Source organism: Helianthus annuus, chromosome 5 (genome assembly GCF_002127325.2).
Source record: "Helianthus annuus cultivar XRQ/B chromosome 5, HanXRQr2.0-SUNRISE, whole genome shotgun sequence".
Lineage (NCBI taxonomy): Eukaryota > Viridiplantae > Streptophyta > Magnoliopsida > Asterales > Asteraceae > Helianthus > Helianthus annuus.
In genome coordinates, this window is record NC_035437.2 from 163,644,025 (window position 1) to 163,658,460 (window position 14,436).

Below are 14,436 nucleotides of genomic sequence, written 5' to 3' on the forward strand. Positions count from 1 at the left end.
GTTGACAAATTTAATAATCTTTTATATTCAATACCATTTTTTATTCTCATAATCTTTTCATATCCAATGGCAGTTTTTTTTATTCAATCTATCTAAAAAGTTCTAATTATAATATTAAACATGTCTAACCAATAATTTGATTTCATGCATTGATCAAAATTTCATATTACCTAACCGATTCGATTTTTCCCTCTTACAAACCGGTTTGTAATCCCAATCAGTTTGAGCCGATCCACTTTATTTGATTCTATCCGAAGCGGTTTCAGTCGGATCTAATTTGACCCAAAATTAGAGCATCACCACCTCTAATTCAAAACTTAAGTTTAGACTATGGGTATGTTTGGCAAAAGTAGCTGGTGGCTGAAAGCTGGAAGCTGGTAGCTAGTAGCTGTAGCATTTTAGATATATTTGGTGTTTGGTAGAATAGCTGGAGCTTTTAATAAAATGTATAAAATTACCAAAATAGATATAACTAAAAATTTAGAAAGTTGGTGCATTAAAAAGTTCCTTATTTTTAGAGGTTAAATTAGTCATTTTTTCCCTAAAAGCTTGTAGGTTCTTCTAAACGCTACTACTAGTAGCTTTCAACCAAAAGCTTCAAGCTCCTAACCTAAAAGCTTAAAGCTTCTTCAATCAAACAAAATTTTTTATTGAGTAGGAGTTTTTTCTTAAAAGCTTAAAGCTAGAAGCTCCTAAAAGCTCCATGCCAAACATACCCTATATATATTGAAAACCTTTAAATTTAGACTATATACTATATAAATAAAAAAATGTGGTTTTGCAAAGCCACCCAACATCATCCCCCCCCCCCCCCACATAACTCCAATTTTTTAAACGGCAAATTTGGATCGCTGAATCATCGTGCCACCATTGGAACGACCCGGTCATATCCATTTTCACTAGACATAATGTCTTCAGGAGAAAACCTAATAAATATGGGAAAACCCTTGCCATAACTCCAATTATACCTACCAAGTCAAGTCGCTTTATAATGAATATGCCAATTGTCGGATATACTTTACAAAATTATATTTTAGTAAAGTATAATCAATAATGCATTCATCAACAAAGCCATTACAGCTTAACGTGGTATTTAACAACAAAAACTAACGACATAGATAACGATAAAACACTCAAACAATGAAGTTTGTAAATTCCCATGTAAAAAACACAAACTAAAATCAGAATATCAACAAAGGGGCCATCTGTTGAAACTGGTGTCCATGATTGCCGACTTGTTGTCTGCAATCAACACAAAGCAAATATTGAAATCGTTCGTCGATCTGCCATGGAAACTTTTCAATAAATCACCTTACAATTTCCCATTGACCCAGTCGTCGTGAGCCAGTGATCACAATTCATAAATATTATTGAAACTTCATGGAACGTAGATGGTGTCAATCATTCAAATATTATATGGCCCACTAGGTGATTAAACTTACACCATACACACGTTCCTTGAAAAGTCTTGGTCTTTTTATACCTTATTTTCTATATAACTAGATGTTAATCAAGAGCAGGGACACATTCACAAAACTTTGTGTGATTTAGAGAAAAAAAAAAAGAGAGTAAAAAAAACATGGAGGTAGTGAAACTAAGCCCGACTAATGAGCACATCAAAGAAACTTGGATTCTTTCCATGAAAGCTCATAACCACGAAGAAGATTATGTCAAGAAAGCATCGATGGATCTTTTGATCGTTGCATTTAAAGGGTCAATGGAGGTCGACGATTTCTACCAAGGTGATCATTTTGGCGAAACGAATGTTGATGACAAACTGTTTCCGTCTCTCCAGCGTCTCGCTGAGGGTCAACTTGCCAAAGTCAACGGACTAGCTCTTCAAAAATTTAAGGAACTTTTGAACAATGCCAAGTTTAAATCAGAGGTACACTTGACTTTCAGTTTCTCAAATTTTATTTTCAGTTTACATAGTAATTTGCGGCGCACCTTATTGCCCATTTACCTGTCATTTGTTTATAAGTTGTTAGTTTGGCATTTTAATGAGTTTATATAAGTTTTTGAACACCTCAAACTCAAATTACTATGGATTAATTACCAGGTGGAGGCAGCTATAAAAAAAGGAAAAAATATCTTATTGACTGGGCATTCGTTTGGAGGTGCACTAGCAAGTCTTGCCACACTTTGGATGCTTGATCAATACACAAGGATACTAAAAAGCGAAATTCAAATCGGTTGTGTAACTTTCGGGTCTCCGCTAGTAGGTGACAAGACCCTCACCCACGCGGTCAGGAGGGAAAAATGGGCGGGTCATTTTACCAATTTTGTTATGGAGCATGACATTGTTCCTCGAATGATGCTAGCTCCAAAAACATCCGTCGAAAAACATCTACCCACAATCTTCAAATTCTTCAAACAAAAAGTCAATTCCCTAACTACTAAAAAACCTAACAAACTAACCAGTATTTTCAGCAAACCAAGAACTGAACCAGCCATTGATCATGATCAATTGGTCGATGATAAAGATCGTAAAGACGTTGAAGGTTTTTTTGAAAATGTGTTGACAAATGCATCAACTGTTGCAAGTCATGATGCATTTGATCTTATGGAACCTACAAACTCTCTAATGGAGAAGTTATCTAATGACTTTGTAAAAATCAGTCCTTACAGGCCTTTCGGTGTTTATGTCTTCTGCACTCGAGGCGAGGGTCAATCTACTACACCTAGACAACAACTGGTTGTAGAGAACCCGAATGCTGCTCTACAGTTATTGTTTTATTTGTTGCAGTTACCCAATGAAGACCAAAGTGTAGCTCAATTTGCTCATGAAAGTTTAACCGAAAATTTTGGTTATGAAGAAGAAGTGAACAATAACGGATTGCAGTTGGAAAACCGGGTTAATCTGAAAGACCTTAATGATCACCTATTGACATCTAAGAGTACTCGTGGTGATTCGAAAGCGCTGTTTGAACTGGTGAGTACTTTTTTGGGAAATCATTGAAAATGAAAAACACAAACTTTTGAAGATTAAGAAATAAATCATATATAAAAAAATAAAAATCACCCTTTGATTATTCTTTAGGAAGTTAAAGTATCTAATCATGGAAAAACACAAGACTTTTTTTTTGTGTGAGTTTAAATTTTTGTAAGTTAGAGAGATTTAATCATAGAAAAATCAATATGTAAATTTAGCTAGAATTGCATATCAATAGAGTTAAAAAAAATGTTTCAAGTCAATCCAACTTGACCCGTTGCGATTAATATAAACATGTATCCATTTCGACCAAACCAACTAACTATATATTAATGTTGTTACAGAATGCAATCCAACTTGACCCGTTGCGATTAATATAAACATGTATCCATTTCGACCAAACCAACTAACTATATATTAATGTTGTTACAGAATGCAATCCAACTTGACCCGTTGCGATTAATATAAACATGTATCCATTTCGACCAAACCAACTAACTATATATTAATGTTGTTACAGAATGCAAGTGCGAAATGGTGTTTGTTAGCAGTGGAAGAGGCCGAAAAGAGGAAGGTAAAAAACATGGATCAGATTAAAAAATCCATGAAAAATTACAACTCAAACGTAAAAGAATCGACAACAAAGATCATTGAAGATTTGTTAGGTGAGGTCATGGAGTACAAAAACAAACGTAATGATGGAAGCGTTGATTACTATGAAGCTTTCAAGCTCCAAAACGAGCATGAGGACTTTAAAGCTAACGTGAACCGTTTAGAGCAAGCTAAGATATGGGATGTGATTGTTGAAATGGTGAGGCGAAAGGATTTACCTGATGAATTTGAAGTGTGGGATGAGTTAGTGGAATTAGGGACTCGATTCAGAAGGGTTTATGAGCCGTTGGATATTGCAAATTATTATCGGCACTTCAAAGGTGATGATACGGGAGCCAAGTATATGGTAGTGAGACCAAAGAGGTATAAATTTACACAAAGATGGCATCAACATGCAAATGTGACCGGGTTTGAGTTGGTTTCTGAGAGTAACTTTGTCGCAGAGGTTGAGGAACTTATGAATGAGGTCATAAAACCGAAGAACAAGACAATTGGGCAGGTTGAGAATGATTTAGAGAGCTTAAAGAATAAGATTAAGGGATGGAAATGTGATGAGAAAATAGCTAAAGAATATGTGTTTTGGGGAGAATCTGTTCTCACCAAATTGGAGAAAAAACTCGCGGAAGCTAAGCAGACTTGATGGGTCCAGAACCCAAAGGCATGGTCATCAAGGCTAAACGATTTGTGTGTGTTCTTATTTGTTGTATGTTTAAATTATTGTGTGTGATGTAGTTTAACTTTAAACCTTTGATTATGTAATAGTCGTCTTTAGAGTTTCAGATCGGAGTCGCTAGATGTAACGTTTTCAGTTTAATAAAATCTTATGGTTCAAAGAAAAAGATCCTTGGAATGATCAAGATTGTGATTTTCTTGTAAGTTATAACAATATTTTCACGTTAAGAATACCTACAAGTGACCAAACCATAATCATAAACACTCATTAAACCACTAAAGAATAATGATGGATCAACTCAAAAAGGTTTATAGAATTGCCTACATGAAACCTTGAGATGCAGTTAAAATGATATATTTTAAAGGGTAAATTACACTTTTATCTACTTTAACACGTATTTAGCAAATTTTAGATTTTGTTCATAAACTAACATAACATAAGAGTATGGGGTATGGGGCTTGAGTTGGGGCGTGGGTTGGGGGAAAACGCCCAAGTCACCACCCCGGGTGGGCTTGGGTTGTGTCGTGGCCCTTGGGGCTTGGGTTTGAAGCCGGGCGTGGGGCGGGGAAGCAAGGTGACATGGCGGGCTGTCATTGGCCAATTCAAACTGGGGCCTTTTTTTTTAAAAAAAAATATTTCCTTTATAAATACCTTACCATATTTAACATTTTTTCACACAATATCAAACACATAAAACACAATCTTGCCATGAGTTCTTCAAGTTCAAGTGTATCGTCATCATCATCTGACGATGGTGCGGAAATATTTCTATAAACGATCGCGGTGGTGGTGAAAGCTATCGTGGAAGACGAAGACGATGAGGACGAGACTCCGCAACCTAAACGGAGGAGAAGGTACATCGCTCGTGAAGACGTCGAGCGAGCATTCGGTGTTTTGAAAAAAAGATGGCGTATATTGGCAATGCCTTGTCGACTATGGGACAAGGAACAGATTGGAAACGTGATGTACGCATGTAGCATTCTTCACAGCATGATTTTGGAGGATGAAGGTAGAGCGGTCGTTACCTACTATGATGACGATGACCCCCAACCAGGTAACGAAACAGACGAAGATAAAGCGACAAATGATTTTTGATCAAGTCAAGGGATATATATATATCACAACCTTCGATCTGATTTGGTAGATCATGTTTCAACGATTCCTGGGTTCAAAACCGACTAAGACGACGAAGACGACGAAGAATGATAGTTTTTTATTTTGATAATTATTTTGTATGTTTATGTAGTTTTTAATGATTATAAATATATATATTTATATTAAAAAAAACCTGATGTGGCTTGGCCACGCCAGCCAAGCCACGCCCTCCATACCCTATACAAAATGGGTTTGTGAATTGAGTTTTCAAAGTTACACGTGTTAACCCATGCCCCAAACCCCCGCCCCACCATACCCCACGGTCTAATATCCGGATTTGAATCCGTTTACACATCTTTCCACAACAACCCTGTATCTAGTCATCAATCACTTCCATCAATTTGAAAGAATAATTCTTTTTATATAGAAAATAAAATAGTATAATGTGTTTTTTTTAACAGCTAATTTTTTTAATCGCCTGTCATCTGTGGCATTGTCTGTGGGACTTGAACTCAAGACCTTCCCTTTCCCAATCTAGGTTTTTAAAGGTTTTGTCTTTGCCAATGTACCACTACCCCATTGGTAAAATAGTATAATGTGTAACCAAAATAAATCACTTGTCAATAAAATATTTCCATATAGGCTATAACAACCACTTGTTAATAAAACATTTCCATATATAACACAACATATGTAACCAATGAAAAGACTACTTACCTAAAACTTATGCAAGTGTACATGTGAAGAGATATCCACCTGTAAATAGCTCACTGGTGTTGGTGAGTTATATAAGGCTCAGGATAGTAAAAGGTCAGGGGTTTAATCCCTATGATATGCAAGTGTCAGCTGTAAGAACAAAAAAGAATGTGAAGAGATGAATGGTCAAATGGAAAGATCCCTCGTACGCTTAATTAAATTCACGTACAAACGAACCCTTTTTGGATATATCGTCCAAAAACCTATTGACATCAAACCAACATATTATAAATGGGTGTCTATAAATAAAAAGAAAACAATGAAATTTTGCGATACAATGCATGACTTGTGTTTAAGTTTTTTTTTTTTAATCTCAATTGTTGATTATGAGGAAGCGTATTCCTTGTAATTGATGTAATAACCATGTGATAGGGAAATATAGTTTGAACTTTGAACCCAACACATTGACACTGAAGAGGAATAAGATATGTACTCTGGTATGTTTGCGAGACACAAGACTTATGTCTCTTTATCATAAATGTGAAAAGCCTCAACTTGTTAGGCATGTTGATGTGGGTTTTTTTAATCAAGTTCACATGAAACACGAGATCTCATTCATGTTACATTTCACACACAGTGGCATGGAGATTAATTGGAGATCGGCAAAGCAAACCCTTACCACATCATCTAATAATGTCGAATGAACAAAACTATATGATGTTAGTTTAGACATTGAGTATGTGCATGACTACGATTGATGATTGAGCATGTACAAGAAGCATGGGCATAGATGGAACTAGGGGGGTCAAGAGGGTATGCTCACCCCTCGGACATAGTATTAATATCTATCTATACTTTCTATAAAAGGAGAAATCCCAATGACATAAGAAAAGCTGATGTGCCAGCAGCAGAGGCTGTCCAACGAGGCTTTTCTTATGTCATTGTTACATCATAAAGCCTAATATATAAATCACTTTAGAATACATTTAATTTAGTTTCAAAGCACTGCCTTGTATATTCAAACGTTAAAGGTCTGGCCCACGTTCCAAAGGGCAAACCACTGCCCATCTACAAGAAAGTAGCAGATGGTTCCTTTGGCAAACGTATACGTTAGCAGATGTTTTGGAATTGCGGGTAATTTGAAATTCAAAATGCATGGGGATATGTAATTTTCAATTAATGCATGTCACTCACTCACTTCTGTTAATCATCTTCTTATATAAACTGATTTATATTCTCATTTCACTCTTCATATTTACATTCTCGTGTTCTCTTCTTTTGTATTTTCAAACCACATTTCTAATATATCTCTCCCTCAAATCCCTTCTTCTCAATACTCGACATTTGTTCATAAAGGATAAGAGAAAAATGAAGCTCTCTCTGACCCACTTTCAGAACAAATTTTGGGGATATGTGGTTTGCCTTGATGATGATAATGTGATATATATGATTATGTTTGTTTTCATTTTTGATTTTTACTAAAGTTTTGTTATCTGAGTTATGACTAAATGATGATTGTGAATGATCTGCTGCAAATGATAATGATGATTGTTCTACGGTTGTTTCTAGTATCATTGTTCCAACATCGTTTAAAGTATGTTTTTTTGCTACTCCAATTTTGAAATTTTGAATTTTTAATTTTGAAGTGATATACTCTAATTCTCGCTTTATATTTCAGTCTAATCACAGTTGTTTGAAATTCATACAATCTGCTGCGGGTTATTATAGGTTTGTATTAAAAGAAGCATAAAGTTAAATTAAACACAAAAAAAGATTATTAAATGTACATTTAAAATAATTTTTGCTTATGACTAAATGATGATTATATATGACTTTGGGCAGATGATGATGATGTAGAACCCACAGTAGTTCCTACTAAACGCAAGAAATGATCTGCTACTGCTGTAAGATAAGATTTTATCTTACTAGAGTAATGGTCTTTCCTGCCTTTTTTGTATTAAAAGAAGCATAAAATTTGGTTTAAAGCAGCTCTTTATGAAGCAAGTTAAGGATTAAATATATGAGGACAGGGCTACTCTTCAACAGCTGAAGAAGTGTTTTCATGTACTGCATCTTGGTATGTTCGCGAGAGATCAGGTTTCACTTCTACATGATGTTGATGCATTCAGTACTTCCGTGGAGTTCATGACGATTGTCGAAGATATACATTGATGGATTTTAAAGCTAAAAGCACTAAATTTTAAGCTAAAAGCACTAAATTTTTGTTGTCAGGTTCGTAAATTTCTTGGTGTTGTTGTTAGATTTTAAAGTTTCGTTGTAATTTTAAGCTTAATAAGGATTATTATGTAATTTTTAATATCATCTGATTATTGCAGATCGGTACTTTTGATGTAGAAGTGAAATTGTCTCTGAGTTTAATTAGATTATGTTGATGTTGTATGAATTTTTGTTAGTATATAGATCTGTCAAAGTTAAAGTTTGCCAAAAGAGAACATCTGCTCTAAATCATCATCTGCTGATCTAACGGCTGTTTGACTTGTCATTGTTGCCAACATCTGTTGTTGCCTAATAGAGCTTTTCGAAGAATTTCCTCCTCTCAATTGCCAACATCTGTTGTTGCCAACATCTGTTTGACTTGCTACTGTTGCGAACATCTCCTACTTTAACAGATGTTCGCAATATCTTTGTATTGCAAATGAATAGATTTTTTATCTGAGTTATGACTAAATGATGATTGCTGATGTGCCAATTTTTTATCTGAGTTAAAATACATTTAATTTCAAACTAACTGCTCTATATTTAAATGTCAAAGGTCTGGCCCACATTCAAGAGTGCAAACTCCTGCCCATCGCCAAGAAAGTATAACTTAGCAGATGTTTCCTTTGGCAAACATATACCTTAGCAGTGGTTTTGAAATTGCCGGTAATTTCAAATTCAAAATGCTTGGGGATATGTACTTTGCAATTAATGCACGTCACTCAATCAGTTCTGTCTTATGGTAAAGGCGTCTTATGGTAAATGAAGAGGTTAATTGTAATTATAATAACGTATTTAATTTTATATTTTTCCCATGGAAATGCATTAAAAGCCTAACGAGTGTCGCATCATATTCTTTTGTCTGACGATGTATTTAGTCATAACCGCCTTCATTGGGTATATAAAATATATTGGGCAGAGGTTTTGATCATTCGGTTTTCATCCATCTACTCAATAATCTTCAAAAGTTTTTTGTTTATCAATATCATTATAATTTCTTTTACTTTCAAAGACGCATTGGTTCACTGCAAAATGGAAAAATTTGGGTTTCAAATGATTGTTGACGAGATTTTCACAAGACTCTCTGCAGAAGATATTGGCCGTTTCAAATGACTTTCCAATAATTTTTATAGGGAATTGTCAAGTCATGGATTTTAGATGATGCATGCTCTCCGAAGTGGAGATTCAGTACAAAAGAAACTACTCTCCTTTAAAGACACGTCAATTGTCGTTGACGACGTAGTTGCTGGTAATTTGGATGTTGTTAGAAGCAAAACCTTAAGTTTTCCTAACAATGTCCACCCTAGCTTCTTATGTATTCTATCGTCATTTAATGGTTTGTTGTTAGTTTGCAATGAAGGGATTTGCTGTGAGCTGATTCTTTAGAATCCAACTACCAGACGCAATAAGGTTTTGTCTAATGACTACTTCAATTACAATCATGATCGAAACTCTTATACTGGTGGAATTTATTTTGATCAATTCAATGATCTGAAAGTGCTGAATATCAGATGTTACCGTAATGTAGTTGCTGCTCGTGTTTACTCATGACGTCGTGAGTCATGGAGAACAATAAATTTCGGTAGCGTAAACAATTATGGTTCAACTGGTTATTCATGGTCTACAGGAGTTTATGCTGATAAAATCATATATAATATGGTTTCAAATTATTGGTATCCACTAGGTGAGAGGAACATCGTTGCTTTTGATGTTTTGAGTAAGACTTTCAGAATGCTTCGTTTTCTAGAGAGTATTGTAGTCAATCCTTGCCAAGGGCATTTTTTGACCATCGCAAAGAGGCTGCATTTGATTGTTATTGGAAACTCTGCTGAGCTAACTGCTGATTTGCTCAAATATGAAGAAGAAGGCTGGATGAAGGTGTTTGTTTTCAATAATCCTCGTGTAGTTGATTATGTAGATAGGCGCCGAAGTACTAATATAATTGAAGACAACAAGTGGCTGATAACAAGCATCTGGGGGGATATGGTTGAAGTTGATTTGAGCAACGAACTTCTGAAATACCTCCAACATGTTGACAACTACAATGGTCCGAAATGAGCTTTACTTATCGAGACTATTGTTTAACCAATTGATTAGGAATTAGTATGCTGAATTTTATTGAATGTTGTTTGTTGTTTTGACACTTGTAGTTTTTATATAATTAGTTGTGTTAAAATTATTAACCATGTTTGTTATTTAAATTAAGTAAATGAATATTTATGTTTGAGAGTGTAAAAGCTTGTAATATTGGCAAAGGTCTGTTTAAATGATCAAAGCTCTGTTATTGGGAACAGATGTTTGAAAATAAAATAGTGGTTGATACATCTGTTGACTTGGATCAACAGATAGATGAACTTTGTATGCTGTTTCGCCCATTGATTAGGAATTAGTATGATGTATTCTATTGATTGCTGTTTGCTGTTTTGAATTTTGTTTATTATATAGTTACCTCTGTTTGACATTTGTAGTTTTTATATAATTAGTTGTGTTAAAATTATTAACCATGTTTGTTATTTAAATTAAGTAAATAAATACTTAGGTTTGAGAGTGTAAAAGCTTGTAATATTGGCAAAGGTCTGTTTAAATGATCAAAGCTTTGTTATTTGGAATAAATGTTTGAAAATAAAACAGTGGTTGATACATCTGTTGACTTTGGTCAACAGATGGATGAAAACAGATGTTTGGAACTACTGTTGAGATAAAGCAGAGTGTTGTGGAGAAAACTGTGCTTGAAACAGCTGTTTTGTTAAAACGGTGGTTTAAAACCACTGTTGGGTTAAAATAGTGTTTTGTGGATGTTGAAGGGGATTGAAACGACTGTTGGGTTAAAAGATTATTTTTTTGGAGAAGGAACATGCTTGAAAATAAAATAGTAGTTGATACATCTGTTGACTTTGGTCAATAGATGGAGGAAAACAGATGTTTAAAACCACAGTTGGGTTAAATGTATTTATTGTGGAGAAAACTATGCTTGTAACTGCTGTTGGGTTAAAACGGTGGTTTAAAACCACTGTTGGGTTAAAATAGTGTTTTGTGGAGGTTGAACGAAAAGCAAAAAGCAAATTCCTAGGCAATTGCTTAGTGTCTTGGCAAAGCAAAAAGCAAGCAGATGTTTCAACATCCACTGCTGAGGCAGAGTATATTGCTGCTGCAAGCTGTACGGCCCAACTGCTATGGCTTCAAAATCAACTGCTGGATTTTGGTATAACTGCCTTAAAGACACCACTCATGTTGGACAGTCAGTCAGCAGAAAATATCATCAAAAATCCAGTTTCACATTCAACCACCAAGCACATTGATATCAGACATCACTTTGTGAGGGATTGCTATGAAAACGTTTGATTTATCTGCACCATGTTCCAACTAAAGATCAGCTGGCAGATGTGCTAACAAAGGCTTTAGACACATCTACCTTTGAAAGCTTGATCTCTAGGATTGGCATGCTGAACATGGAATAGCAGGCAAAATCCTGTTTTTCTATGAATAAAAGCATTAAAATGTTTTCAGAAAATCAAAAATTCATCCTTAAAAATAGCTAAAAATGAAAATTTTCAGTAAATCCTTAAAAGTCTGCCATAACCACTGTTTGTTTCAAACATTTGTTCTGCTGAATATTAGCCACTGCTGAAAGTCAACCTCTATTCTCTCATTTTCTTTGTTAATGATTGTTGTTAAACCTCAGTGTTTTAATCCACTGATAGTTATAGTCAGCCACTGTTTTCATTTTCAGCACTGTAAACCACCGATATTGATTCATCAGTGGTTTCCTAACAACTGTTATCCATTATTCATCAGAGGCTGTCACGTGGACAGTACTTAGCCGTCAGATCTTTTGTAACCGCTGCCACGTCAGCAGTCATTTTTTCCACCTATAAAACCCTGATCAAAACCCCAAACAGGGTTTTGACTGTCGAGTCGAATTCAAAATTCCTTTCAAAAGCAGTTTTCACCAAATTATTTTAAATCACTCATCTTCTTCCTTCGTTCTTAACCACCTTCGATTTATCATGGGTCTTCCATTCAAAACCCGTCATAACTACCTGTGTACACTTGCGAAAACAAGTCAAAGCACAGATTTTCATTCCGTGATTGATGCACTTTCATCTTCAAAGTACAAAACTTTGTTGACCTGCAATGAAACCATCTACCTGGATACCCAACGAGAATTCTGGAAAAATGCAAAGCTTGAAACTAAGGACAAAAAGACCTTAGCTATTACTTCATCAATAAGGGGAATTCCAGTTACCATCACACCTCAAACCATTTCAGAGGTTTTTGAAATCAATGATCTTACAGGTAAAAGCTCTTTCCCAAAAACAGAGTACCAAACTGATTTCATTGAAAGAGGGTATTGTCACACCCCGATTTCCACGTGTCTCACCGGTGGGCCCGGTGGGGGATTACCGTGACGATGTTGGCAACAATATAGTCAAACCACACAATTATATAATGCACAACGGAAGCATAAGATAAATATATATATTTCAACCTCTGGTGATAATATCAATGTATTACAGAAGCTGAATATCCACAGTGGATCGTAAATAATCATAAAGTATTGTTCCATCAGATACTGCAATCAAGCTTGCGAGGCTTATCCCGACGCTTGGGAGCTAATACCAGCCAATTTACGTTTAGGTACCTGCACTTAATCTTTTTGGGGAAAATACGTCAGTTTACACTGGTAAATACATTCAACTGACACATTTGAAAATGTTTAGTAAAATTGATTTGAATGCACAGGGCACAAACTCTTTTATAACTTGGGAAAATTCATAATGATCTTGTGAACGTTTTACATGTTCTTTTATGCGTTCAGTAGCCCGGGTCGTGCCGGGTTAAAGATTTATAGACACACCACGTTTGCGTAAAACCGTAGTACAAAAACCAACGGCTACGTCTTTTAATTTTAATGTCGACACTTTATACCGGGTGTACGCCTACACCGGGATGTCGATGGTCGTGGCCATTTCGTAAAATGATGCCAAGGATATCCGGGACAACGGTCATTAAACCCCCAAAGGCTTATAAGCAACAAAACTGTTTAAATGAGCCAATCATATTTAATCAATTAACCACCTAAGCGATGGAATTATATAATGCTCAATCAAGCGGTATTAATATACCGTAACCCAAGCCCATATAGGGGAAATAAGTTAAAGTATTTACCTTTGCAAGTATATTCCTTAATTTAGATCAAGTCACCGATAGCTTTTACTGGGGCTCCTAATCTGGAACGAAGGTTTTAATTAACCTCTTAGAATCCTAACGGTCCTTATATTAGCCGTAGCTTAAACCGGTTGATTCCGATACATAGATATGGTTAATTCGCACGGAAAGGCGAAAACCTAGAATGAAGTGTGATTCTGACCCAACAAGTTCAGTGACTTGTTTTATATGGGTTTATAGTTCATACTCTGGATTTTGGGGTTCAAATAATATAATTTGACCCGTATCGGCTAATGTATGAAAACTAGTTTCATAGGCCGAACCGTGCGCGCAATAGGCGAAACGGTTAACCATGAGAGTCGTACGCTTATTTCCTAAGTCAATATGCCTTAAATGGGTTGTGGTATCAGTAGGATACCTTCCGTGACGCCCGTAACGAGTTTAAGTTAGTATTATGCCCCGTAGGGGCTTTTCGGTCATTTTAAAGACTTTAAAATGGCTTTTCGAGTTCTACAGGAAATCTGAGTTTCCCGAACAGCTTATAAAGCTTAAAATACTTTATTTATTATTTAAAATCAGTAGCAACTGGAATCGGGTCAAAAGACCTTGTAGAATTCATGTTTTGGCCGAAAAGGGCATATTCGGTATTAACCGAACCGTAGCCATAACCGCAGGTTATGAGCAAGGTAAAAATTATTAAAAATCTCTAAAATTCCCAAAATATTATTTTACCACAGTGGGTAAAAGTTTTGGTGACGAAAACTTGGGTTAGATGGGCGTTATGCTAATTGCGCCGTTAATTACAAAACTTTCTTAAAAGTGCGCCTTTTAGCATAACTCTCATTCTAGACCTCGGATTGACGTGAAACTTTAAGGACATGCTTATAATTTAATAAGCAAGTTTTGGTCCGTTCACGTGTCCGAAATACTCGTTTTAATTTTAAAAGGCCGTTACGGTCAACTTTTAGGCGAATGACGGAATTGCGTAAAAGACTCGGATAACTCATGAACCGACCACAGAGGTTTATACCAACATGTGACC

General features: G+C 35.6%; 1 protein-coding gene across 1 annotated transcript; it reads left to right on the forward strand.

Moving 5' to 3' along the window:
- The first annotated feature begins 1,506 nt into the window (after nt 1-1,506).
- LOC110941441 (protein EDS1) lies at nt 1,507-4,401 on the forward strand. Its single transcript, XM_022183079.2, has 3 exons — nt 1,507-1,885; nt 2,060-2,932; nt 3,453-4,401. The coding sequence occupies exons 1-3, from the start codon at nt 1,580-1,582 to the stop codon at nt 4,182-4,184; spliced, it is 1,911 nt and encodes a 636-aa protein (XP_022038771.1). The 5' UTR covers nt 1,507-1,579; the 3' UTR covers nt 4,185-4,401.
- The last annotated feature ends 10,035 nt before the right edge of the window (nt 4,402-14,436 follow it).